Source organism: Pomacea canaliculata, linkage group LG4 (genome assembly GCF_003073045.1).
Source record: "Pomacea canaliculata isolate SZHN2017 linkage group LG4, ASM307304v1, whole genome shotgun sequence".
Lineage (NCBI taxonomy): Eukaryota > Metazoa > Mollusca > Gastropoda > Architaenioglossa > Ampullariidae > Pomacea > Pomacea canaliculata.
Window position 1 is genome coordinate 10,750,357 of NC_037593.1, and position 27,892 is coordinate 10,778,248.

The 27,892-nt window shown below is 37.0% G+C and overlaps 4 protein-coding genes across 8 annotated transcripts; 2 read left to right on the forward strand and 2 right to left on the reverse strand.

Moving 5' to 3' along the window:
• Positions 1-9,405, reverse strand: LOC112562073 (protein archease-like). Of its 2 annotated transcripts, none has more exons than XM_025235070.1 (14): positions 9,381-9,405; positions 8,672-8,866; positions 6,566-6,590; positions 6,107-6,117; positions 5,555-5,580; positions 5,075-5,180; positions 4,698-4,722; positions 4,429-4,439; positions 3,432-3,463; positions 2,972-3,053; positions 2,583-2,665; positions 1,472-1,524; positions 1,214-1,250; positions 1-904 (listed from the first exon to the last, which is right to left on the reverse strand). In XM_025235070.1, exons 1-14 carry the CDS (start codon positions 9,388-9,390, stop codon positions 815-817), a joined length of 786 nt encoding a protein of 261 aa, XP_025090855.1. In that variant the 5' UTR covers positions 9,391-9,405; the 3' UTR covers positions 1-814. The 2 variants fall into 2 exon arrangements, with proteins under 2 accessions (XP_025090855.1, XP_025090854.1); XM_025235069.1 differs by having other exon boundaries at positions 9,315-9,405.
• LOC112562074 lies at positions 8,778-12,581 on the forward strand. The gene is made up of 3 exons (XM_025235071.1): positions 8,778-8,905; positions 9,763-10,695; positions 11,552-12,581. Exons 1-3 carry the CDS (start codon positions 8,834-8,836, stop codon positions 11,579-11,581), a joined length of 1,035 nt encoding a protein of 344 aa, XP_025090856.1. The 5' UTR covers positions 8,778-8,833; the 3' UTR covers positions 11,582-12,581.
• On the reverse strand, positions 12,192-22,185 carry LOC112562072 (kynureninase-like). The gene is made up of 13 exons (XM_025235068.1): positions 22,051-22,185; positions 20,414-20,716; positions 20,001-20,121; positions 19,142-19,224; positions 18,612-18,673; positions 18,263-18,334; positions 16,840-16,914; positions 16,097-16,243; positions 15,687-15,785; positions 15,449-15,575; positions 15,032-15,117; positions 14,536-14,790; positions 12,192-14,041 (listed from the first exon to the last, which is right to left on the reverse strand). Exons 2-13 carry the CDS (start codon positions 20,658-20,660, stop codon positions 13,889-13,891), a joined length of 1,527 nt encoding a protein of 508 aa, XP_025090853.1. The 5' UTR covers positions 20,661-20,716; positions 22,051-22,185; the 3' UTR covers positions 12,192-13,888.
• On the forward strand, positions 22,144-27,836 carry LOC112562075. 4 transcript variants are annotated; one of them, XR_003098776.1, is made up of 9 exons: positions 22,185-22,580; positions 22,853-23,038; positions 23,841-24,013; positions 24,278-24,520; positions 24,779-24,931; positions 25,127-25,272; positions 25,637-25,825; positions 26,894-26,969; positions 27,258-27,319. XR_003098776.1 is itself a non-coding variant. In XM_025235073.1 (8 exons), the coding sequence occupies exons 2-8, from the start codon at positions 22,917-22,919 to the stop codon at positions 27,359-27,361; spliced, it is 1,017 nt and encodes a 338-aa protein (XP_025090858.1). In that variant the 5' UTR covers positions 22,144-22,580; positions 22,853-22,916; the 3' UTR covers positions 27,362-27,836. The 4 variants fall into 4 exon arrangements, 2 of the variants coding, with proteins under 2 accessions (XP_025090858.1, XP_025090857.1); XM_025235073.1 differs by lacking the exon at positions 25,637-25,825 and having other exon boundaries at positions 22,144-22,580; positions 27,258-27,836; XR_003098777.1 differs by lacking the exon at positions 22,853-23,038.
• The last annotated feature ends 56 nt before the right edge of the window (positions 27,837-27,892 follow it).

Here is a 27,892-nt window from a genome sequence, read left to right on the forward strand (position 1 = left end):
TTCTGAGTGCATGTTTTCTCTTCCAGATTTATTATTTTTTAAAGATGTATGTTAACTTCAAATCCTTTCAAGGTTTACATTCACACTGGTTATGAATGGATGCATCATCAGACATAGAAGTATACATGAACGTTCTCTCGTACATGCTTCTCTTATTCTCTCTCACACACATATGCACACAAAGATGCTTATTTACCTGTGTCTGTACATCACACAGCAGCAAACTCCCAAACTTCGTCTGACTTATCAACAGCCTGTCATCCTCTATAACTTTTGGTAGTCCATAATTATCTTTTTTTAAACACCATCTACATATCATAGCTCAAGAAGATCAAAACAATTGCTAAACTTTACTTCATTTCTTCATTTAGCCACACACAGTTTACATCTCTTGAAAGAAAATATAGTTACACTTGGAGTAAAGCCTCTTCTCAAAGAATGTTTTAGCTTCTAATAACACATTGTGATTATAATGGTTATGCTGCTGGCTTGCATACAACCATGGATGACTCTGACCCAAAATGTGATTGTTATGGACAAGAACACAATTATGTCGATTGTGTCATTTTGGTAACAGTTGAAAAATAGGTTGATAGGCAACACAGGCAGCTGATTGTAGAGTTAAGTGCTAAATACTTATCAGTTTTAGACGATATGAGTGTGTATGTTGTAGTCTTTAACACTCATGTTGAGCAATAGTAGCATCTTCAACATTAACTGGAACAGGGATCATCTCTTTTTAGCTGCACATTGGACTATTTCAGGCCTCATGAGAACCAGCATAAGAAATACTGGGCCTTCACCTTATATCAGTTTATATATCTATGATGACAAAAATGTCATGTGTTTCTGAATCCTTATGAATTTGCATGTTGGAGTAGGTGATAGCCTTGACCTCTGTCCCCTGAATTTAAAAAATATCAGCCAGTAAAGAAAAATGTCAGCAAAAGTGCACATAAGTGTTATTTAGGCAAAGAAGTTATATAATTTCTGTGGCAGTTTAACCATCACAAACTTCAGCTTTAACCAACACAGAAATACTTGCCCATCATCTTTTTTAACAGCAAAAATATAAATGTTCATAAATTATAACGTGATCTAATGCTGCAGACAACTCCCACCTACACAAATAAAAATCACCAAATAACATAACCTAGATGTACAGTACTGACTTTAATGATTCTACAGTATGAAAATAAAAATCCTTTCCTACCGGTGGGTGTTTGCTCCTGTCAAAGGGCTCTCCAAAACTGCAATACAATAGAAATGTGCATACAGAAACATAATTCTGAGCACTTTTCAGTTAAAATTAATGTACCTTTAGTATCTGAAAGTCAGCATTTATGTTACACTAAATTACTCATCATACTCTTGTAAATATGTATTACTTTTCTTCTGTGCACTTGCATGTATGTACATGAGTATGCACACACACATACTATAAGATGCAGAACAAATAGAAAATATCTACCCCTCTGCATGAATTTTGAAATTCACGTCATCAAACTCCAGAATCCTTACCACCTGAAACATGAATAGCAGTGAGTGTACGCATATCCCACACACATCCCTACATACACTCTCTACTGCATACATCATTTTCATAAAATCTTTGAAATGATCTCACTCACTTTCATGCAGTCCATTGCACAAAACACAAAATCATTGCAGATTCACAAAACTTAACAAAAATTATTCACACACCTGTTAAGATAGTGATGTTAGTGTTCAACATGAATGTCTAATTTGTGTGTCTAAATGTAAAGAGATGACTGGTTTACCTGCTTGGGAGGATTTAAAGAAGTTCATTCTCCACCTGTGCTTTTCGTTTTTTAATGTGAACATCACACTGCACATGACAGTCTCACATTTTGAGTGCCTAGCTTTACAACAATAATATGGAACACACTATCAGTGGTTTTTTCCAGGTACTCTGATTGTTCAACCCCCTCTATGTGTGTGCATTTTTGCATGTGTTCATGTATGAAAAGGTGCATTTATTGCCTACCCTGAAAAAATTTGCTCATATGTCTGTATGTAAAGCACTTTGAGCTTTTGGGGATAAAATCTTATATAAGTGTTCTCTCTAACTGTAAGCCATAAAACTGGGCTTCCACCAAAAGAAAATATGAAGCTTACACTAGGATTTCACAACAATAGTGAATAATATTTTGTAACCTAACAATGGATTTCGAAATTTGTAGCAAGTACTGTGGGCTATAAAAAAACAAAAAAAGAATATCAGTCAGTTGTCCCTTGACCAGTCCGTCCTTAAGGGAAGGTTAGATGTGGCAGCTGACAGGGCCCACCACTCTTGCCTATTTTGGGTGAGCAGGTCCTGTTCAAGACGACCAGTTCTTTCTTTGGCCACTGCAACGTCGACTATCCAGCTTTATAAATAGTTGCAAACCATTTTGTTTTCATTGAGCTTATGACTAGCAGCAAACAATTTGTAGCTGCACATATGACCAGTTGCAAACTATTTGCTAATGAGCATATGACCAGTTTTGTTACTAAGCACATGACAAGTTGCAAGCCTTTTCTGCAATTAGCACAAGGCAACAACCATTTATTACTCTTACCCTGCAGATGATAAATGGTTCTACTGAAAACAGGAAGAGCAACTCGTCCAGAAAGTGATAAAGTAATGACTCTAAGTCATCCCCTGAAAAAAACAAAACAAACAGTAAGACTTTAATACTGTTCATCTGGGTCCAAAACTGCTCAGCATGCCCTTCATTCTCTGATTTCTTATGCATAGTTTCAATGTTTTTTATATGATACTGCTGATATACTCTTCTGTGTATTGAAAAACTTTGCATGCACCTTATTTGGTTTCAAACTATCATGACACTTAAAAATATAAAGAGGAATGAACAGAAAGGGATTGCAAAAATTAAGGAAAGTGAAAGATTAATATACATCAGAGGATTCCAAACAGCTTGAAAAAGGGCATAAAAATAATGGATACCTTCAGCATATATTTCATGGCGGCTTTTCATTTCCACCTTACTAATGTCAGTCGTCATGTAGGCAAACATTGCTATGGCAACCTGAAAGGAAAACACTGGTTAAACACATGGAATATTTGTTGTCTGGTCTTTTGGTCACAAATAAAAATTGTTTATCACATCATTTAGAAAAATCTGAGATTTTCTTTTTTTATGATTCAGTGTAGTTTCCACATCACCACATAAAATGTTTATTGTTAAATCAATTCTACATGCTCTGCAGTTTGATAAATATGATGGTAGATTCTAAAAGTTAGAGAAAACAAGCATGATAGACTTTTTTCCCAATAAAAGAGAGAAGTGTAATGCTAAAAAAATTTTCTGCCAGATGAAAGAGTAAGGAACAAAAAACGTGTTTAAATACAATTCACAGATAAATATTACACAACAGAAATGTTCCATAAGGATGAAAGTACAAACCTGTTCAAAAGACTCCTTTAAATCTGCGCCAACTTAAGAGGTTGAGGATGAAATAATCTGGTTTCTTACACAGCACTATTTTCCCTTAAAATTTATATGATTTTCTACAATAATAAGTGCTGCAGTTGCTGTAATTATGAAAGTAAATATCAATGATGCATGGCCTGACACAAATAACAGATAAAAAGGAGAAGTTTCCAAACCGAATATTATGGATGATTAAGAGATTCCACATCATTAATGAGCTCTGTAAACACAAATGGTAATGACCTAACATTAAATATTCTTTTACCTTCATCCATGCAATACAGTGCTTTTACAATACAGGTAGTCCTCGACTTACGACGGGGATCCGTTCTTAACGCGGCGTCGTAAACCGAATTTCGACGTAAGTCGGATCATACGTTCATACAGTACTGTACCATAATAACAGTACAGTACTGCAAACACTTAGCCTATCCAAACACCTATCCTAACACAGTACCCTACATATTTATCAATAAACATAAGTACAGTAAAATATTGTAGTACAGTACGTTTAATAATAAAATACTGTACTGTAAGTGCTTTAACAGTAATAAACAGTGTTAGGTCAGGCAGACGTTTCCAAAACCAACTGTCGCTGTAAGTGGGAATGAGTGTCGTAACCACGAAACGACGTAAGTCGAGACCGTCGTAACCCGAGGACTACCTGTACTCTTTTACCTTTAACCCCCACTAACAGTATCTGTCACCCTTTACCCAGTCCACAAGTGTCTACACTCTTTACCTCAATTTATACTTATTCTTTTACTGCTTACCCTAATCCACACATATTTTACTCATTACCAAATTTAAACAGTATCTTTTACCATTTACAACCCTTGACCACATAATACAATTGTTTATTCTTGTCCAAATACCATGATTAACCACTTGACAATATCCTTTATCCCTATCCATACATTTACCCGTCCATATATAGCCACTCTTTACCCCAGTCCAGCTTAGAGGATACAGGAATGTAACCTGAAAAAGAAAGAACTGATTGTTTAAAAATCAATTTAATTAATCAGTTAAAACATAAACTAGTTTGAATGTATTGGTGCGGGCAAATGTACACAGTCTAGCTGCTGCAACTCATAGGCTGCTAAAGATAGTAGGTATTTGTCTAAATGACACTTGTGAGAATACGGCTACCTTCTGCCATAGATTATATTATGGGTTATAGTGGGTCATCCCCAGATTACTCTGTGAATCAATATTTAACAATAGAACCTCACTTACTGCACATCAGCTGTGTGATCAAGATCTGAAACACGAAAAGTAAATCTGAAGGAAATAAAAATATCTTCATGGATATGAAAGTAAAAACAATATATCTCTTACTCTGTAAATTTCTTTGGTCCAGAGAACTGGGCAGCAACTTTATCTGTAATCTACAGTTGAATTTAACCTGAAAAGAATTTTCATCGCAATCAGGCTAGTTTTTAAGTATTTATTTCACTCACCTCATGTTGTAAGCATCCAGCATATTATACCCATTTTCAGCTTAAGTGATTTAAATTTGTAATATGAAAGTACTTTATGCAGTATATGTGCTGTCTTTTTAGCATGTGAACATAAAATTTTGAAATCAGCATGACTTTCTGACCAAATCTTACATTCATACTTGGCCACTGGAATCTCAGGAATGTTTGTCAGTTCCATCTCAGGGTCTCCGAAAGTACAGGCTTCTTCCTCTTCTTCAGCGGCATCAACATTATCTTCCTAATGAAAAGTATCAATAACACAAACTCTATGCATGTAATTTTGGTTACATTCTAACTTTGCATAGAATTTCTATATTAGACATATACTTGGAAACTTATAAACAGCAAAAACACTATTCAATTAATGGCTCACATCCCTCTGACCTTTTCTCAAAATTTTACAGTAAATGTTTACTAAAGTAATAATTAAAAACACAATGACATGATCTTCAATCATATACTGTAGATCTAGAAACAGGCAAAACAATTACAATGTCCAACAACGTTACCAACCACCCCTTTATTCCTCAGCATACTCCCACTCCCCTCCTTAAAAAAAGAAAATAAAAATGAAAAAAGCAAACAAATCAGGTGCTAAATTTAAAGACATACCTGTAATTCAACGTTCTCAGGTTCCCCTTACAGAAAGTCAAGGTCAGTAGAATGGCTTTGTTAAAGGTACAGTAAAGGCTGTGACAGTGGTGATAAGACTATGGTGTGCAGTGTGATGTCAGCAAGGGAGAGGAAGTGTCGGTCATTGTTAGGATTTGAACTCAAGTGCTCGGTAGTGTGTCGTTATTTTGGATTAGTGATATATATATATCAAGATGAGGACTTTGTGTGAAATACATATTGACTAAACTCTTGTTTTATTTACCACCGAGCAGCTAGCTAGAAGCTTTATTGGTTTAGCTGGTGCTTTATACCAAGTCAGCAGCTAAAAGAGTAAGTCAGAGCATGAGGTAGAAATAAGCTCTGAAGTCAAGATTCTCAGTTTTGATGACAAACACTTAACTCACTGAATCTGGGCTATTTATAGTGCAGTTCTAACCACCATTGCATATGCAAAGGATGACCAAAGGCTGCATACTACCCATAATCACTGGGCCCTGTGTAAACTAGTGCCCCATAAGATTGTTCCTGGCTTTGGACATCGAAGGATACACAACTCTTTCCTGTAAAAGAACAAAGCAAAATATATACAATCTCTTTATACATCTAATCTCTCTTTCTCTCTCTCAACCACACACACATACACTTTCTCCCCCATTCATACTGATTGCATCTATTTTCATATCTCTATTTTATCCCTACTACTGTTACTACTGAAGTACCACTACAAGTACTGCTAAAATAATGTATTAACATGCAAAGAATAGCAAAGGCAGGAAAAAACACTGTGTAAAATACCCTTTTGTATATAGCTTTTCCTTAATGGAGCAGTTTCATGAAGAAAAGCACTAATTTTATTAACTAAAAACTGTAATGCATACAATTTATACCATTGAATAATTAGATTTATCAACGTCCATAATATGTAAAATAAATAATACAGCATTGCAAATTTAAAAATGTCCTTTTTTACACTATAAAGCATTCATGACTTGGATGACCAATACTCACTGCTTTTTCTCACTTTGAATGCAAGCTGAAAAAAAGAAATTCAAAGAGTATCAGTTGCAGAAACTTGATTTATTTCATTATAAACAGAGAAAAACGAAACCAAAATTCCTTTATTTTTACAAATTTATTTATTAGAGAGTGACCAGTCCATTTAAATTTATTAAAATATTCTTAGGATTATGAAAAGCTCATGTTAATGGCTATATACACTCTGCCTTCAGATTTCAGTTGTTTGAGAATTAGCATACAGATATGATCACAGCCAGGTGTAAGGTCAACAGAAGTTACTTTAGTTTAGTCTTTGTTACTCCTCGAGGAGCATAGGGTGGCAAGAAGTTAGTTAGCAACACCTCAAATTACTGTTTTTGTCATCCCATTATTATGACAAGAACATTCAAAACAGTCAATAATCATAATTGTATAAAGCATCATTTATGTCATTCTCATTAAAAACACTAAATGAGGTCTTTAATTAATTTTTTAATATAGTTTAATGTTTTAAAAATTTGCCCTTCGCACCTCCAGGTGCATAGGCCATCGACGACAGTTTACTGTTGTCGATGTTTTAGTAGCAAGGATTTGTTTTTACGAGGTGGGGGTGCTGGCCCCACGCCCAACCCTCCTCCTTTTTCAGACGGGCTTGGGACCGTCCTTGGCGGAGAGCAGCCAGCCCTGTAAACAGATGCCACGTGCAGAGAAAGAACAGCGTGCCCGAGACGAGAATTGAACTCAGGGCAGCCAACCTTCACTGTATTGGTGACAGGCGCTAACAGCGCTAACCGTTGCGCCACCGGGCCGCTTATAGTTTAATGTTATGTGCAGAGAGCCAGCTCATGTTAGGACTGTGTGCTATAGAAGCATAATTTATTATTCTTTAATATTACTAATATATTACTAATTTAAAATACCCCACATACCCAATCCTGCAATCATTGTATTGTCTTGTATGACTGAAAAAGTACTGCAAAAGTTGCACGGCAGGGGAAAGGGGGCTTGCTTGACAAAACGCCATGTTTGTCTAAGGTTGACCCTTGTGGTGTCATGTGACTGCTGAGCAGAGCATCAGGCAGGGTTACTAGTGGTCTATATAGCTACTAAAAGTTGGATACTATATATAGTAAATTGCACTTTACTTTGTGTAAACTTATCACTCTTTATTATTAACGCTCCACTCCCATCTCTTTTGTTGGCTTTAGTTATTTTAGTTGTTACAATGTGTTTTGTGTCATCCTGTATCTTGCTCCATCCGTGTTTCTGGTCTGTTGCTTCTGGTCTGTTGTTGTGTTCGCTTCGACAGTGCCAGGATTGTACTGTTTCAAATGTGTTGCCCTTAAAACGTTTTATTATGCTGAATTTGTGGTCACTTCACATGGCTGGTGCTGGCGAAAGGAAGATCACTTCTTACCATAAGTGAGAGACAGCCAATATCTCTACTGACGAGTGTGAAGATGATGAAGACGGTGACTTTATATATCTCACCTGTCTTAACTGTCAGCAACCTCACACCTTTCACCAGCTACACACTGCTAGGGGTCCCTCGGGACTATGACTATAACCAGAGCAACGAAAACAACTCTTTAATTCTTTAAATAACAACAGCCCCCCAAAATATTCCATGAGACTCTTTATCAACCATCCGGCCCAGAGATTGATCCAGCTAGAATCAACGCTGGTTTTGTGCAAGCAGTGCAGCAACCTATAAACTTTTATTTTAAGCCTTTTTGTTAAATGGATTGTAAAGCGTCTTGATTCTGAGAGATGCTTGTGAGACGCGCTATACAAATGTACTTATTATTATCATCATCACAATTAAGGGCCTGCTATTTTATTTGTTCACCTAACGAAAACACTGCTCTAAACATGCCACTGGAGACGAAAGGCATGAAAGAAGGATTCTCTATTTAATTAAGTCAACCTGATTATTATACTTATTATTCCTGTCAAAGTAGAGACAAGCACTTTCTAATCTGTTTATTTTGCTGGTGTCTCATGTGAAAACGCATGCAGGAATGGGTTGCGCAATCTTGTGCAAACAGAGATGCGAAGTGCATAAATATTCCTAATATCTACCGATTTCTATTCTAGCACCGAGAACAAATTATTTACCTTCATTTCTGACTTCAGTTTCCGTCTGTAATTTCGTTTCGGGCAAACGATTTCCCTCTTCTAGCCAGAAAGCGTCGTCTGAAGGCCAGTCGTCGTCCATCGTCCGCGTCCTCGCTGATGTTGAAGCGTGAATGATCTCCCTTGCTACGCGGTTGTTGAAACATGGCGGCCGATGGAGACGTGCTTTCTTGTGCTCTGGAAGATATTAATTATGCTGCTCTGATAAAGCTACAGGTGAGTATATAATTATGCTCCTGTCGCTTGATTTACTTTAGAATGTAAAGAAAATAATGCTATTCTCTTTTTCACGATACAGTGCTAATACTTTCGTAATACTGTAGTGTAGTAACAATTAGGCTTACTGATGCTAATCTCGCTTCCTTTGCATAGTGTTACATAATCCAGTGATCCTTGACTAGCTTTACTAAATTTGGTCTCTTTATTCTTGTTGCATTATGTTGAAAATTTTAGTTCTAAACGCAAATGCGCATAGAATAACCGTTGCCGCCCATTGCGAACTTGAGGCACAGTAAGGGACGTAGTTATGGAAACCGTATACACGTTATCTGCTTCGCCCAGTCCACACTTTAATCCTTAACACTTCACACTAAATCATGGGACTAAAAACTATATGGTCTGATACCTGTGTAGCGCTGGTTTGATACCTCTGTAGCACAGTAAACTCTCCCCAGCTGTCTAAAATGAGTACCTGACACCATATATAGTGTGTTGGGGAAGGTGAGGAAGCAAGAGAGGAGATGGGTACCACCCTCACAAAAAGCTGGCCCCCTGAACAGTGAGGTCTCTAACATCCCTCTTCCCAAGGACCTGAAAAAAGTTAGGAGGCGACCTTTACCATTTTTTAAAAAGTGACTTGACTCAATCTGATTGAATGGCTTCTGTTTTTGTGTTATGTGCATCTACAGCTACTCTATTTACTGCTTTTGTGTGTATTATTATTGTTGCTGTTGTTGCAGCATTGAGTAATTGTAAGATAATAACTGCTATGTTTTTTGGCACTATATGACAACGCTAAGTGATAATGATTTTTGAGTGCCAATATATGCATTATATCATTTTTTTTCTTCCAGGCTGCTTGTCGCAGATGGCTTGTAAACAAGTACATGCAAGAGACTCGGGTGGAGTATGAACAGATAGTGAGAGAGCTTGATGAAACTAATGATACTGTATACTGGCCAAAGAGACAGATTTGCCTTCCTTTGGTTAGAAAAGTGCCCAAGGAAAGCAGCAAGCCAAAACATGCTGTTGGTTTAGGTAGCAGCTGCAGTTTTCATCATGAGAAAGGAGTTAAAAAACAGATGTATGGCCAGGGTGAAAAGGTCAGATTTTTGCCACAGTCCAATGCCACAGAAGACAGAACACATGTAACAATCTCTAAAAGTCATTGTGAGGTGCAGACAGACTCACTACAAGTCACCTCACCTTTGGTAACTTCGGACAAAGTGGAAGGTGAGGCATCTGATTTGAAATCTCAGGAAAATCAGATGTTCAAGGAAATTGGTCTCCAAGTCACTTTTGATGGCAGACATCATGAATTGACTTGTCCAGGGAAACAGCAACATAAGGAGGAAAAAAGTGGAAAAGAGACAACCACTTTCATTGATGAGAACAAAATATTCATGCCAAAAGAGGCCATTGATGCCAGTGGAAGACCTTCAAGAGTTGTACAATCTTCTGTACACTCTAATCTGACAGCTACTACATTACCAAGTCCAAAACCCCATTCTGTCACACATGAGACCATCACCCAAGGAAGGGTGTCAGATTGTTTCCATAGTGAACAGACCTCAGTATGGGATAGTAGCAACAGTGGCTGGCTGGATCCTGGAAATAAGGAGTTGAATTCTGTGCACAATTTTAAGAGTCCAGAAGTTTTCCTAGGTATCACTCAGCACAGCGAAGGTCACAGGCCTGAGATGAGCAAAAAAGAACTTTTACAGAGAAGGAAGAATGTTGCTATGGAACTGCTTTGGATGCAGCAGGCTATTATCAGCAGAAAAAATGTAAGAGGCTATTTTTTTAGCACTTTGCTGCTTTTTCAAATGATAATTCTTGCAGCAGCATCTAAGTGGTAAAAGCAATTTCAATTAATGCTGATAAATATTTGCCTTACAAAACTTCTCATGTGCAGATGTAGGGGTAGTTATGACACTGCAATGTTAAAGTATGACGGCTGTCATTAAAAATGTATATAGTGAATCAGTACAAAATGATAACATTAAACTTTATGTTCAGTGTGACAGTATATGTCAACTGTTATTTATGTTGATTCGTACAATGTCATTCATTACTTATAAAACACTACAGTTACTAATAACCTTAAACTGTTAGAAGTTTACATACTTTACATTATTGGACATACCTTTGTATTTAGTTAATGTTTATTAATGTGAGGATAAGCACATGCAGGTGTATATGCATATATTATAAGCTTGTGTGTGTGCATGCCCACACAAATAAACAGATGATTCAAATGCTTTAAAGTACATCAGACAGGAAAGGGATACAATTGGTGTGGTCATAATGGGCAAATTTTTCATTTAAACTATGAAACTCACTGTCATGTGTTAAAAGGGAGTTAAGGACGCTGTCGGAAATACCTCTTCTAGTTAGCTCACTCACTGTGGTCCTGTGTTTTCCATGGTTTAAATGTGATTGTGTGCGCTTGATGAGAGCAATTATTAACAGCCTATAGTATATGTAACCTATATTTTTGGCTTGGTAATATGAGGTGCTTAAAGCCTGCCCACATGCTGGGGTTCTCGGTTATACAAGCATCCTGATGGTAATAATGATTATTATTCATGCTGTTTGTAATGGGCCAATGAGTTTGACAAATTTTTTAAAATTTCTTTTCAGTATTTAAGGCTGAAATCCCAGATGAAGTAGATGCTTGGTGAAGACTGCAGCACTGCCAAACCTCAGGGATCTAGGTGGTACATACCAGAATAACCAAACTAGTGCATGAAAATTTCTGTATGCCAATAAACCAAAGTTTATTTTGTGTGTTAGGCAGCTCGTGCACCTTTATTTTAGTTCTATATATATTCATTTATATTGCTGTTTTGTTGTTAAACAAAGGCCAAGATTTTGTAGGGTATATTCTGTTTTATAAAGTGATTATTTTAAAAGATTACATTGAATTTGTGTTTCTTTCTTGTATGATAATATTTCAGACAAGACAAAAAATTTGCTTTTCCCCCAGCATTGAATGTTTATGGCTCGGGTTCTTGTGTGTTTATTTTCTAAAATATAAATGAAATGCTTATGCGTCTTTGGGTTTTACTCTTTAAAAAGTGTAGAAAATAATGAGAGCAAACCGAAGAGTTTAAATTCTTTAGATTGGCTCTATGTATGTAGATTTCCTAAGATTCTGTTTAGTTTGAGCTGAGGATTTGAAATAGCTTCATGCAAGACTCACACTGCATCACACAATCTGGTGCTGTTCCCCAGACAGGTAATAAAAATCACTTAAAAAATTTTAAAAAAAGCATGGTAAAAAATTGACAAATCAGTTTTATTCTCTTGAAGAATAATACACATTTTAAAAAAAGAGATGGACATGGTTTTATAAGATATCTGAAACATTGAACACAGTTTCAGCAATGTAGCTGAAAATAGAGTAATATATTAAAAAATACTTCATACTTGGTGCGCACATGTGAAAAAATTGCCCATTATGCTTTGTGCTTTAGTGTCTAATGCTTTGCACGTGAGCTCTAAGTCACTGATGCTCCTATTCAGAAAAGATAGGCAGAAATAGTAGGACAAAAGGATGGTAGATTTAAGAAAAGAACATACAAAAATACATCTCCTGTCATGCCTGCCTTCCAAATGAGGAAAATTATTTAATATAATAAAACTAATACAAATAAAGTCTTCAAAAAAAGAAAAAAAAAAGAAAAAAGAAGTATTTTATGGACCAGTTTTTCTGTTTTCAGTCACCTTTATGGTGTGAAAATGTGATAAAACTTGTATCAATCATTACATATGACTGCTTGAACAATACATTTATTAAACATAGCGCTCTGTTGGCAGGGGGTTAATAGGATAAAGTTATCCCTTGCAATAAGCATTAGTGGCAGCATCACCAGATCATTAGCTTTCTAGAAATGAGGTAGAAATTAAGCATTTGATAGAAAGAGGTTTAAGAAAAAGCCATCCCGGAAAGAGATTTTCATCCTGTAGTTCTGTAGTTTTATTATCTGTATGAACTGTTAAGGATTTAAAGGGGTAGATAAAAATGCAAATGTAGGAGTGCAGGTGTGCTGATATGCTAGCTAGTTGTCACCGGTACATCAACAAAGGCAGATCAATAACAAGGTCATAGCTGCATGGACAGGACCCTTAGTCCCCTCCTTTTTTTCAAACTCCTGAACTGCTTATCTGTTAACTAAATGCACAGATAGTCATAGCTAGATACCTACTCGACATTTATGTCATGATTTGTCTTAATAATAATAAGAATAAAGAGCATATAAGTGATATAAAAGGTGTGATTAGGTAATCCAATATCAATAGTTTAGTTTTTAATGACAGATGAGCAGGTGATAAACACATTGTCTACCCGTGTAGCACCTCCAAGAAATAAATTTAGGGAAAAGGTCCCAGAAAGTTTTCAGTGGTAACATTTGTTAGATTTACGATGATTTCCATCTTTTAATTTGGATAATAAATTCTCTTGAACTAGCACGTCACAGCTTTTGCTCTTATTTAGGGAAATCAATCAGGCCAACAACGCTGCCCATCATTAAAGTAAAATAAAAGCATAATAAGCAGACTCTGATCTCATCTGCTCTCTTCACTGGCCTACCTTTATTGTAGAATTTATCAAAAGAAAAAAAGCTTCCTCTTCACTATTTTGCTGCTTTGCTTTCAACCCAACTCCGTTGATATCTATTTTTCCCATGACTACTCTGACTTTCATCACATATTCATTCCATTGATAGAAAGCACAGTCAAAATGCATTTTCCAGTACTACAGCTAAAAGTGCTTCAGGAAGAGCAGGTTATGGAATTGTATAGATGGCAAACAGATCTGCTTATTAAGTTCAAAGCCTTAGTTACCTTTTAATCTGAGAGGTTATATTCCTTGACTGGAATAAATAAATGGTAAGCACTACTACCACCCACCTTCAGTACAATGACACAATTTAAAGAGTTGTCAACAGCTGCATAGGTCTTCCAAGTTTAATGTTAATGAGAATTTGAATTTGGTAGTGTCTGTAGGCTGCCTGCAGCTGCTTCCAGAGAGTCTGCCAAGTATCGCATAAAGCGGTGTACATCCTTGAAGGAACAATACAAGGGGGCAGGGGAGACACGAATGACACGGGGCAGACGTTTGTCACACTGAAATATAAAGTTTTTAAACATTTACTGATGCACAACTTAGGATAACCTTTATATTCTCTAATAAGCCCAAACAGTATGGTGATAATTTTAACTGATCATTATCTACATTTAAAATAAACTAACTCATTTTTTCAAAAAGATGCTTTGTTTTGGGGAGTGATGTTCCCATTCAGAAAAAAGGCATAAATCTTTGAGTCCGACTAAGTTTCTAATCTCTGTGTCTGAGAAATGTGATTTCTGCAGAATACTACAACACCCTATTATACTCCTGTTACATAGGAGATGCAATGGGTAAAGTACCCTTTACTGGCTTCTAAGCTACAGTTTATAACAGAGAACACCCGGTTCGCACCATACCGAGATAGCTGTCTAAAAGGCATACTCAGCATGCGACAAAAGCTGTCCATCAGGAGTATCTGAGTATGCCTTTTAGACAGCTATCTCTGTGTACTTGGTATGGTGCGAATCGGGTGCAGAGAAAACTGACTTACCACTACACCCCGTTTGGATAGTTCTGCGATAACAATGTGCAAATCAATGCTGAATGCCAATGACAACTGAGCACCACGCTGTTTGGGGTCTGATGGAGTTAAAATTTCAACATATATGCAGCCAGAATCTCCACTTGCAGTTATAGTTTCACTGGCTATAGGTTTTTTATATTTTCTGTTAACAAGTAGCTCCAGGTAACCTGTAAGCAGGCGGGACTTTGCAACAAGATCTTTCATACTTGTCTTGGCAAACACCTGAAAAATATTAATGACAAAAACTATCTTTTTTATAAAATGATTCAAAATTAATATACATAACATGCAAAAACTGGTTGTGCAATGTTAACTCTGAAAGTGCCACGTACATACACCTAGCAGCAACCTTAGAGTTCCTTGAAACAGCATTGTATGTACAAATCCTTGTTATTTTGTGGCGTTAACCATAGTTATTCATGTCGATCACTTTCAGACAGGTTGGACCCTAAGGGTTACCTACCTCTAAGCTTGCCTTGATAGGTGCGACAAGAAACCCTGGAGGGTTACTGATACGATAACCATAGGCTCCTGGGCTTATCACCATCTCTGAAAATTAAAAAATCTCATTTAGCTGTCAAAAAAGACAGTTAACAACCTTCAAATTTTTTTCAGATCCAGTAAAAGGACTAATTTCTCTCATCCTTCCTTCTTTCCCTTTATTTGCAGGGTGCTCATGAAAGTCACTTTATTCTAACAGATTACACTCTCTGCTTTAATTTTGTGATAGCAATGGACAACTGCAGCAGTCAGGTAATGCTGAATGTGGAACAACACACTTTGGACTACAGCATTCTTTGACAATTTTCTAATCAGATAAACATAGACAAGGCATAGGTAGGCATTTCTGAGCAAAAAATTTTCTCAGCCCTAAACTGACCATTGTCCATGTTAAAGCGAGTAGCCATGTCATGGCCCCACCATCCTAAAAGTTTGGGGAAGTCATTGTGCCGATGTCGCTCATGGATGAAGAATCCTGCCAGACTCCCAGCGCTGCTGTTTATGTACTGAAGCAAAAGACACGTTTAATGGTGAGGCAACACTGCTAAACAAGGCTACAAGCTGCACAAGTATACGGATTCTGTCACTACACAGACGAGAGGTAAAGGATGACACACCTTGTAGCTGCACCAGCAGGCAAAGTCAACATTCCAGTCATGAAGAAACAACTCAACATTTCCTGCAGCATGAGCCAAGTCCCACCCAACATAACAGCCCTGCATCAAACACAATTTTGTAAATGGTAAGTCTTCTATCAAAAACACAATTTTATCATTAAAAAAAAAAAAGGTAAAATTCTTGCAACAAATATCTAATGTTATTTCAGTAAACTTTATATGATGGTACAAAAAAAAAAAAAAAAAACCAGGCCTGAAAATGTAATGTTTATTAATACATGTATAATTAACTTTATAAATATCTTGGAAGCATATATGCCTGGCAAAAGTTTTATCACTCCTTAGAAAAATACAAGATGTACCATTAATTCTATGTGTCAGATTAAAATTTCATAATTCCATGCTGTTACCTTCTTTTGACCTACAGATGTGATGGTTGGAATGTCAAACAACTGTCCTGTGTAGTACTGGATTCCAGAAAAGCACACCACAGCAATGTTCTCCCCTTCCTCCTCTATCTTTCTAATAATGTCTTCTGTTCGCAAAATACACTCCCCCTTAAACATATCAAGGTAGAAAGGGAACATTACCTTGTTTCTAAATTCTGATGTTACAACAAGTATTGAGCATAATATAGAAAAGTTCTACATTGATGGCTGCAACTAAATTGGGCAGAACTTTCCTATTCAGTAACATTAGTTTGCCATCGGTTGATCCTTTTGAACAGAGGGGAAGGTGGGGAGGAGGGAGGGGGAAGTTATTTCATTAATAAACGACTTTTGATAAACCAGGTGATATGGATGTTTTAGTTTTCTTGCATTGGTTTATATAAGCAGCAAGTGTGGAGTTGTGTGCCATTAATGAACTGGGTGATAATTTTAAGTTTTTTGCATAGGTTTAAGTGAGTGACTGGGGTAAGCAGATGACAGAAGAGGAGTGACGTCACAGTATCTGCACAGCTCCACCTGATGGTGCACCATTTTGTAATGGCCATCGCTGTTACTCTATAATGAAGCTGTACACTAAATTCTGCACACTGAATTAAAGGGGAGATAATGAGACATGATAGGTGGTCACTTACATACTTTTGTCAAAAAAAAAAAAAGAGAGAGAAAAAGAGAGAAATTTTAAACATTAAGTGTGAAAAACTCACCTTTCTGGGTTCCATACAGATTAGACTTTGAGCTGGATCATAACCATGGAAACGAATCTGACTTTCAAAGGCATACTGAAAAAAAACAACCCCAAAACACAAATGATAAAAATTAACCAATAATTACGAGAGAAATGAGATACACAGAGATGTTATGGGAAGCAGTTTGTTTCCCAGATGAAAACCATCATTATCAAACTTGTTTTTCTGAATGGCTGAATGCTTAAGATTCTTGAACTTTATAGTCATTGCAAATAAGACTTTATTTAACTTTCAAAAACTCACAAAAAGAAAAAAAAAAGGGGAAAAAAAAAAAAAAAAGAAATCAATGCTTATATTCATCATGTTCTAAGCATTTTGTTGCACTGAGATCACTACCATAACAGATGGCTCTGCTCTTTTTCTTGCAGTCAGTCAGAATCAAGTGATTAGGTTAATAATAACCTGGACACCACTTTCTAAGCAATCTAACTGCTAGTTTAAATAATAAAAACTATGCTGCATAACCTCAATGCAAACCCAATATAAACCAATAAAATATATTCCAAAAACTAAATGAACTTTACACATTTTTATGTCGTTATATAGAGATCTAATTGTGACTGGTTTTAATAGAATGTAATAGCTAATCTTAGTGATTATAGTGATAATTTACTTTAGGTAATATGTCCATGATCTAGGCATTTGGATAGATAACTCTCTACGAAGGACCACATAGAGCAATAAGGTTTGCCAGCTTGGGTATCATGAAAATCAGCAAAACTCATCACTGCCTCACTCTTCAGGCCACAAAAACTTATGACTTCTATCTTGCCTTGACTATGGGAAATTACTTCTCACACCCATTCCAGATTGTCTCCTCCAAAAACTCCAGAAAGAGCAGAACTGCAGGCTCATCTTTATTCACCCAAGGAGGTCCAAGTGATCTTTCTACTTGCAAAATTGTATTGGACTCTTATCCTACGGCCAAAAGATTATCTTTTTACAGCTTATTTCCACATCATCAACCAGGCCACTACCTTGCATCTTGAAGATGCTGTCTTAGGCTGTGTTCTTTTTAGGTGTCTGTAGTTTTCATCTGATTCTCAAATATTAATGATTCCTCATTGGAAAATGGAAACTCAGGGACACCCTTCTCCTAGTCTGAAACAGCTTACCTTTCTCTATACAACATTCAGTACTAGAGTACTTAAACAAAAGTCTTTAAAAACTCATCTGCAATCTGCTTACTATCCCCAACAGTGACCCTCCCACCTTTTGCCCACAAACACATTTTGTTTTAAACTAGTGTGTACATCATTTGAATGAAATTTTGTTTGTGAACGCCATCAGCTCCTTTTTCAGAGGAAAGTATGTGCAAACAAATATTTGTAATTATTATTATTATTTTGTAAATAGTTAATAAAGTGTGTATGTCACTCACATGATCTGAAGGAAAAGCTTTGGATTCACACAGTATTTTGTGCCGACTAGGTGTTGGCCGATAAAATGATATCTGTAAACAAAGTTTTAGCAATTGCACAGAGGGTTCAATGGAAAAAAGTATAAATAATCAAGAAAAATTTCAGAAAATTACATCCAGCTGCTTTATTTGAAGTGAAATCTCAAAAATTATTATTCCTGTCCATTTGAATATGGTCTCATTCTGTTAGCAACCATGTGTACCACCACACACAGACATTACACCATTACATACCTAATTTCAATATATTACCCAATAAGACATACATCTGAAATTCAAATGTTAAGAAAAGGACTCTACATGAGTTTACCAGCTGTAGATGAAGGTTGACTGTCAGACCATTCATGACTGCCACTTCTCCATCCTTTGCACCTGTAAAGCAAAGTTACTGTTTGCTATCTTCCTAAACTTCTGCAAACCTATATCACCTATAAAGCAAAGCTATTTAATTTACTGTTTACTATTTTACAATATATCTGTGAACCTACATCTCTTGTAAAGCAGTTATTTCATTTACTGTTTTCTATCTTCCAAAATTTACGAGAGCCTACACCACTGGTACCACATTTCATTATTCAGCATGCAGAGTTACATTTATTATTTGTAGTTATCTGGAGCTCTCTAGTGTGTTCAACAACATGTGACTTCTACTTAAAATTTATTTTATTGTTGGTCAAAATAAGAGATATAACTAATTCCTGAAAAATATATATCACATATTTTGCTTCAAGGTAAAACTGACAATAGACTGCAACATTCAATGTACCAGTGCCCAGTTACATCATGCACAATGCTTTAAAAAGTAAATTGTGTTACAAGCACACTCTGTGACATGCTCACCTACAAGTTTAGCCATGTCTGAATCAACACATTCATCACAATGTGCCCATGGCAGTTCACCATTGACATGACCTTGAACTCCCCTAAAACCAATGAAAAAAAAAAGTATTTTAAGAAGCCTCATAAACTGAGCTGTGATTAAATCTGAAATAATATTACCTATTAATCACACAGAAATTACAAGTGGTTCATAACATAGTACAGTGTAGGGCCATTAAGCCGCGCAAAATGCTTGGATCCCAATTGTTTGACACTATGGATCGTAAGGACCAGGACATGGCCTTTTAAACACTCAAGACAGGTGCTGAGAGCTGTCATTTTGGTATTTCAAATGTCCGTGATTGACATGCTATGAACTATTGTGGATTAAATATTTAAATGCTGGCTTATAACTTAGAAGATTAGTTTTTTATTTATCAATAAGCAATAAAATGAAATTCAAATATTAATCTGCTTTATCCACACTGAGTGTCAGCGTTATGGAGGCTGCCATTGTAACGGATTCACACCTTACAGTGCTGAAAAGTTAAGAGAGAGGATTATAATAAAAAAATATTTTTTTCATTATTTATTGTAATTTAGCATTATCAAAAAATATTTAAGCCATGGACTGCCTAAGCTGCAGTTAAGCAGTTTGGACCCCAATCACCGCAGCTTAATGGCCCTACACTGTATAAAATGGTGTTTCCACCACTGTCAGTCCTGGTTTATATACTGATGTCTAATGCTTTTAGCTGTCCATAAAACCTACAGTACAAACATTATAAACAAATCAGTGCATCATAATTTTGGCCATGGTTTATTCTTTTATCAACCAGTTTGCCACAGAAAATTTCTGCTGTAAAAAAATACTACCTACAGTTTTGCCCACTTGTCAATCTGCCCATCCATGTGTTTCTTTGTGCTCCGAGGACATAGGCCCAGAGAATTGCCACAAAAGTAAACACAATCCTCTTCTGGGTCCACAATTGTAAGGTCAGCTGCATAACCAGAAAGTTATATTTCTTTTATACTTGATTATCATGCAAGAAACCAACATCCTTAACATTGAGCTTACAAACCCTTTAGAATACATTCAGTTTTCTTAAGCATATAGCTGTATACTATGTTTGAGGGTACCTACTGGCTTTTTATTTTTCAAATACTGAAGCAAGAATGCCAGTAAGTTTTATTTTTTTGTCTGCCATCTTCACGTTTAGTCATGTTTCCTAATAAGTTTCAAATGAACAGACAAATATAAATGTAATTTATATCACAGTATGGTGAACTTACTTGACACTAGGTCTTTCATCTTTGGATAGAAAAACTCTTCTCGTAGTGATCGTAGTGGATCCTGCTCATCCATATATTCAGCAAATGCCTCATCCTCTACCGTCAAGCCAAGTTTTGTTGCTATGCAAAGCAGTTTGTCTCCTGGGTGAGAATCATCAGCAGCAAACACACTTTTATGATTAGCTGATTGGTTAAGGTCTTTGGACTTTATGGTGTGGTCATTGCAAATAACAGCATTTTCATCCATGTTCTCAAAGCAGACACAGTGAGACTGAAGTATTCTGAATGGCCTTTCACTGCACACTGAAGAAGAATATTAGATACAAGTTAACTATGTCATCCATGCATGTAAAATAATAATCATAATGACCAATGTCTGATGATGATGGCAACAGTAATAAGTATAATAAGATGTTTGTACAGTGCATGTTCACACTTATGATTCAAGTAAAATAACCATGGTTAATATAGTTTCTAAAGCATAGTGCAGACACATCAAACAGTTTGCATTTTATACGTTATAGATGAGCATGCCTTATACACTAACACACTTTATATACACAATAATGGTTTAGTATTAAACTAAAAATTGCATGTCACCACACACATATGTAAATACCATGTCACACAATTGTGTCTTACTGTAATTATGGTAGATTTTAATGGAATATCTGAGTCAAAATAGAAATTAGAAAATCTAGTTGTCAGTTTATAGGAACTAAACCTTATTCATAGTATTAGAGGCTACTATTCACCATTTCCTATCTTACTAGTTGGGGAAGTGGATAGCCAGCTTGTTAGAACACAAAAAAGAAACAATTATTGTATCCTTCATCCTGGTCTGTAAGGAACATCAACCTGAGGTCCTGCATGTCCCATTGGCACACTTTATCAGAGTAAATAATTGTAAATCTAGCCTTATAATAGTAAGAGGCTTTAACCTCTGCAGACCTGAGCTGCATTATAAAGCTAAAGATTTAATCCTAATTTTTTTCCAGTCAGAAGTGACTAGAGCCAAGACTGCTAAGCAATATACTCAGACAATCTCTCACCTGAATGCAAAATGACTAGTGTGAAAGAAAGGTTTACGTGTGTATGTGAAATTCTTAAGAACAAGAAAAGAAATTTAGCCATGCCTATATATATCATGAGAGAAAGATATATGAGACCATTTATGTATCCTTTTAATGTTCAGTCCCATAGAGAGCAGATCGAGTGTAATCCAGACTGATGCCAGGGCAATAAAGATATTTACATATTTTCCCAGATCTCACCAAATCACTCTGGTGTAATTATTAATGTAATACAATGGTGTCCATCATAAACATCATTTTAATTGAACACGTGTATTCTCACTCTGCACTTGAAAAGTGATCTCAAGAGATTGTTTCTGTAAGCTGACACTGCCATAGATCACTCGGATAAATAAAAGTACATAGCTACCATAAAAGATCACTCATTCATACCATAGTCTCTGACCGTGTGAACCCACCACATGGGGATTCTCCGCTATTCGATTTCTAACATTTCCCATCCTCTGCTACAAAGTAAAATTCTTAAGCCTTAAGGTACCAGACATATAACGACTTCCTGGACAAATACAAACAAATTAAGTCACAAAGTAATTTTTCTCGAACCTTTTCAAAACTTCTTGTTTTCACAACACAAAAATTGAGCGCTTCGGGTTAAGAGACAAAAGTCACTCAACATCCTTCACCTTGCAGACGACACTATTCCTCTCTCCGTCCTTTGGCCTCAGCGTAACAGACACAACTAGGAATAGAAGCAAAAAAAGCAAACCCAAACTTAACATAAGTATTGAAATAGTGTCTTTACTTCGCTGCTTTCAGTTAATGTTAAAAATGTCATGTTTCTGGAAAAGTGTATAGCTGTTTACGACAACCAAAAACGTACAGCACGATTTACCTTACCTACCAAATGGCGGATTGTTCTGTTTGATTACATTTCTTCCCGGATTTTTTTCGTTCTCCTTTCTTACATAGTGTACATCTTATTTTACAATATGTTTTTAAAGGCTTAATATAATTTATAAGTATTCATTGATTTATAAACATGTTAAGTTCAATTATCCCAAACATCTACGGCGATACTATCCTTGCTTCAGTAACGATCACGAAACGACTCCTAAACAACAATCACCTATACTGTGAGTGAATATGACATAAACGTTTCATGTACAGCAAAAAATTCAACTATAATGCTTGAAATGTTATTTATTGAAATTTATTGAAATTACCATCACAATGCTGTAGATTATGGATTCAGTTCTAATTCAGAGTATAACTGAAGCAGTTTTGTGGGCTCGCTTTTTCTTACCAAGATGCATGGCTCCTAGATGAAAGTAAGAGCTACATAAATAAAAGTCAGAGCAGCCTGGCTGAAGATCAAATTACATGACCGAAATCCATGTGTTTTCAGGTGCTATGATCACTCCACATCTGATCCCATCAACTCCTGGCATCACGCTAACCATCTAGCACAAATGTCGTCTCATCCTAAAGGTGACCCCTCGCTAGCACCAAACTTGTCATCTCAGCGTTCTACCATAGAAGGTCATTTGCCAGGCTGCTCTTCTGATATGCCATTCTCACTGTATGACACTGGGTGAGCATCAAGATTGCACTTGATGTGGATTTTTTCGGGGGTGAGGTGGGGAGAACACATTTAGTATTTTAGTATTACCATTTCCTTTTGATCTATTGGTCCATTTTGTTTAATACCTAATTCAGAAGCAGGCTCTAACAGAAAAATAAGCTTAAGAGCAATAAGCCATTTTTATTCAAAGAAGACATGCTGTTTTTCATTTTACTAAAAAGCTTAAACTAGTTTAACAGGGTAGATGGGGAATTGGTTCCTTTCCCGATCTCACCAGAAGAACAAACACAACACTCTCATAGGTTTCAAATCCCTCTTTTTTTAACTCCAGTCGATGGTTCTGGCTAAAGCGAAACCTCCACACCACACACTCGCGCTCTCGATGAAACGCATAGCTCTTACCTCTGCGCTGTCTCCTCGCGTTCTGCCTTCTGCCCTCCTAACCCGACCTTCACGCTCGACTTCCCTCCAAAACATCCCCGCACCCCCATCCTGTCACTAGTCGACCCCCTCCCGCTCTCCTTCGGTCACAGGGTTGTCACGCGGCCAGTAATTATCGCCACCGCCAAGCCTGTGCGTGCCATGTTCCATAGTACTATATTTGGATATTAAAAATACTATTGTAGTACACAACCCCTTTAAAAACATTTGTGATTGTGGGAGAGGGGCGTGTCTGCGATGAGCTTGCCTGATTGATGAGTTGATGATTTACAGGTTGTCCTTTTCAACATGTCTTTGAAGAGTATAGCTATATGGTATGTTTTTGAAATCTCTTGCAACTTAATGTTAAGAAAAGCAACCATAATTTTAGGGATGAAGCAGAAGAACAACGTACAAGCTCTACAGCACAAGAGCAAAAAGAAACTGGTTACAGCACAAATTTATTCAAGGCTGTGAAGAAGGGAGTGATAGCTGCACTTATGGGATCGGCTTCATCAATTACAGATTCTGACTACACCAAAAGTGCAGCCACTTCGACAACAGGTATAAAAGTGACAGCTACATTTAAATGTATTTATATATACACCCTGTTTGCTGTGTATTAACAGACTTTGGTGATCAGAAAATCTACCATAGGGAATTTTTCTAAATGTCTAGGCTAAACTCAGTACAGGAAGCTACTTCTTAAGCTGTGAGTCAATAATCTCTGTTTCTTAAAAGACAAGCCTGCAAACATTCATCCTTGTAAATGGCCTCATATCTGGTCTTGATGATGTATCTGATGCTGTATCTATATGTGCTTGCCAGGTCTTCCAACTGCACGAATCTCAGCAACAACATCTACTCCTGCAGCGTCGGTGAGTGAAGCATTGGGTTTCTATCGAATGGAAGAGGAAGTAGGACGTGAAACCCGAAACATAGAATTTAAGGCAGCATACACAACCTTGAGAGAACGTGGCAATGGGCTGTTTGATCTTGTGGGCAAGTACGTGTGTGGCTTCCTCAACAGCACAGAAGGTGGAACACTCTACTTTGGTGTTGATGACTCTGGTAAGTGGAAAACATTTATTCTGTAAAGATCGAGGGTCTTGATTTGATTCACCAATACCAATTTGATTACCAGTGTGTAAAATACTGTAAAGGTTATATATTTGTTTAAGATGTTTCTGTAAAACTTATAAACCTGCGAACAAAAATTTTATTTATATTATGCTTTGCTATGTCAGTAAGTTTTCTGGTATAAATTTTGTAAGTGTGCTTTAAACGTTGTGTTACCCATTGTATTGTCATGGTATATGAACATGGCAGGAAAGGTAAGGGGCAGCCTTTGTTCACGCGGTGAGGAAGACAAAGTGCGTCAGATTATCGACCAGTCAATCAGGACCATTGAGCCAAGTGTCTTCCCAACTTCCTACAGAGTGCACTTCTGTCCTGTCATGGAGGAGACTGGATATCTCTCAGGTAAGCGCATAGATCAGAAAATGAAAGAATAATACACTGTCAGGTCTTCCACAGTGAGGGCAAGAGAGAATATGTGTGTGAGAGAGAGGGAGGTGGGAAGAAAGAGAGGGTAGGTGAATGTGGGGATGGATGTGCCAATACATGTATGCACACACAAAATACCAGCCCATGCATGCATATGCGCATATGTTACAGACAATCTTCAGGTGCTGGAGATTGAGGTTTATCCAACAAAGTCTCAAGGACGTCTTTATGATTTCAAAGGACATATCTATATGAGGCGGGATGGTAGTCTGCAGGGTCCTTTGAAGGGACGGGAAGTGCAAGAGTGGATAAGGACGGTAAGAAACATCAATCATAATATGTCGAAATGCTGTCAATGAATATTGATAGAAAATATTAAAAAAATAATAAGAATAGGAATTATTTGGGTAGAAAAGTTAAATTAGAAAAACTAAAACAATCTGCTGGACAAACAGATGATCATCAATGACATACAAATGAGTAGATATGTGAGTGAGATCTTGCATAAAACATACTCAAGAAACAGTAGACAAAGTATGAGTGAGACATCAGATAAAGGTTTGGTTGACATCAAATGACCTAGATGTCCAAGGACAGGGTTGACATCAAATGACCTAGATGTCCAAGGACAGAAGATTGATATACATGAATAAATCCAGATGTTGTATGTGGTGTGTGCAGTATATGGAAACAGTAACAGCTGCTGAACATGCCGGGGAGCCGGTGGGCAAGCAGCTGCATGTGCTGAACATGCTACTTGCTGCTGAGCAGGACAAGAATAAAGTTTTGATGCAGCAAGTTGCTGCTGAACGAGAAAAAAATGAAGCTCTGACCAAGCAATTGGAACGACTCTCACAGTACTAGCTGGATGTTAGTAAAGAGAAGAGACATTTTTCCTAACCGTAAATAATCCTGCATGTGGTCGCAAATTCAGTCACGCACAGGTCAGAAAAGGTCGCATGTTTGGCTGAGAAAAAGTTGCCTGCATGTCAGAGCAAGGATGTGCATGCTGCATTTATGATGAAGCGTGCCTAATGTATTAAAGCCGTACAGTTTATTATCTATTTATTACACCAGTGTATAACAACCTTTTCGCATATATATCTGGTCATGCAAGTTGCATCAGACTAGTATGCTGGATGTTCCATTCACAGTCAAATCAAAGATGTAGTCACCTTAAACCACAGATACACTCATCTGCTATACCAGATGTATACACTCACCTGTATACCTAAAATACAGTCACCCGTATATCAGATACACTTACACTTTTATACCATTTATACTCACTTGTTTCCCGAAGATACATAGCTAAGATTTAGCCTGCATACTTGAGACTCACCTGTTTCATCAGGGGAGCAGAGTGGTTAGAGCGCTGGCATATGAACTAACAGATGGACTGTTTTATACCTTTATAGTGCAGCCAACTTCCTTCAGTCGAACCATCTGGCTGAGGGTTGGGGAAAGTAAGGGAGTGATGAGAGTAAGGTGACCAGACGTTTCGGGGGCGAAAGCGTGACACGTGCCGATGATGGTGTCGTCATCGTCAAAGAACGCCGAATCACCGTACGGTATTCTGATTTTTAAAGACAACCGGGACATTTGATGGACTTGCCAGAAAGCCAGAAAGCGGGACATAGGGCGTCCCGCCCGATGAGCAGGCGGGACATGAGGTCAAAAGCGGGACTGTCTCGCCTAAAGCGGGACGTCTGGTCACCTTAGATAAGAGGAGATGGGCACTTACCCTTATTAATAAAGAAGCAAAAGATTTAGCCTTGACTGTGTAATGCATTTATTTGTTTTCCCTCAGACTGTAGGTTGTGAGGTTTCTTCTTTTTATTTTGAGACTAATCATGTAAGTCCAAAGAGAAAGATGACTACTTATAAACGGCGAAAGATAACTGGGGATGCACGTTTTATATTTTATATCTTTTTCAGATTGCATATTGTGCACATGCCATCTGGAAATTATCCCATAGCTCTGCACAGATGCTTGAAAATTGTCTTCCTGTGTGTGAGTCAGTTTTATAACTGCATTAGAGTTGTCTCGTTCTTCCTTCATTTTGCCTTCTTTTTTCCCCTCTGATGTTCAGCCACCTGTGATTTCTCCCATCTAGCAAAGATTATTATTGGAAGTTATTATTCTCCATTTTTCTCTCAGATGATTGACGTATCTGAATGAATTGGCAATGCTGGAAAGAGCTGCATAGGGGAGATTTAAAGTGCCTGATACGTTGTTTGTTCTATTACAAGCAGATTTATTTCTTTAAAAAGTCTGATGTAAGTGTTTTCTCTCTTTCAGACCACCTGCTTGAAACGACACATCACAGCAAGGTCAGAAAGCAAGATCTTGTTGGTTGCCTGTCTTCTTTACTAAGTCAGTGGTATGCCTGCTTCCTCCACTGAGTTCAATGCTCAGACAGCTGCATGACATTGCATGAGTTGTCTTTTTTCAAAGCTATGTTTTTGTACATAACTCTTCACAGTGTATTCAAAGGGATATTTCATTACACCCAAACTGTCAATAATTCAGTAGTCCTTTGATCTCTTCATTAGGAAAAAGTAATATCCTGTTCGTTTCCTCTATTCATGACTAATTATACATGTTGAAAATATGGGTTTACGCAAAACACATTTTTTAGTTTAGTTTCTATCACTTGGTTGATCTAGCAACAGAGTAAATCAGTACAAGAGATATATGTTCCCAGTCCTAATTTTATTAGAGGATTAGTTCACTTGTAGCCATTGTTCTTCTTCCTTAAGTATTGAAACTGCATTGTCAACAGCTGCAAAATTCTGGTTGATAATGTATTGAGTGCCATGTGTCTGAAATCTGTGTCTTGGCCTTATAGCATTCAGTAAAGAAAATTCTGAGAAGGAACAACTTGTTAGATTTTCTATTTTTAAGTGTGCCTGTTCCATTAGCACATTTTAATG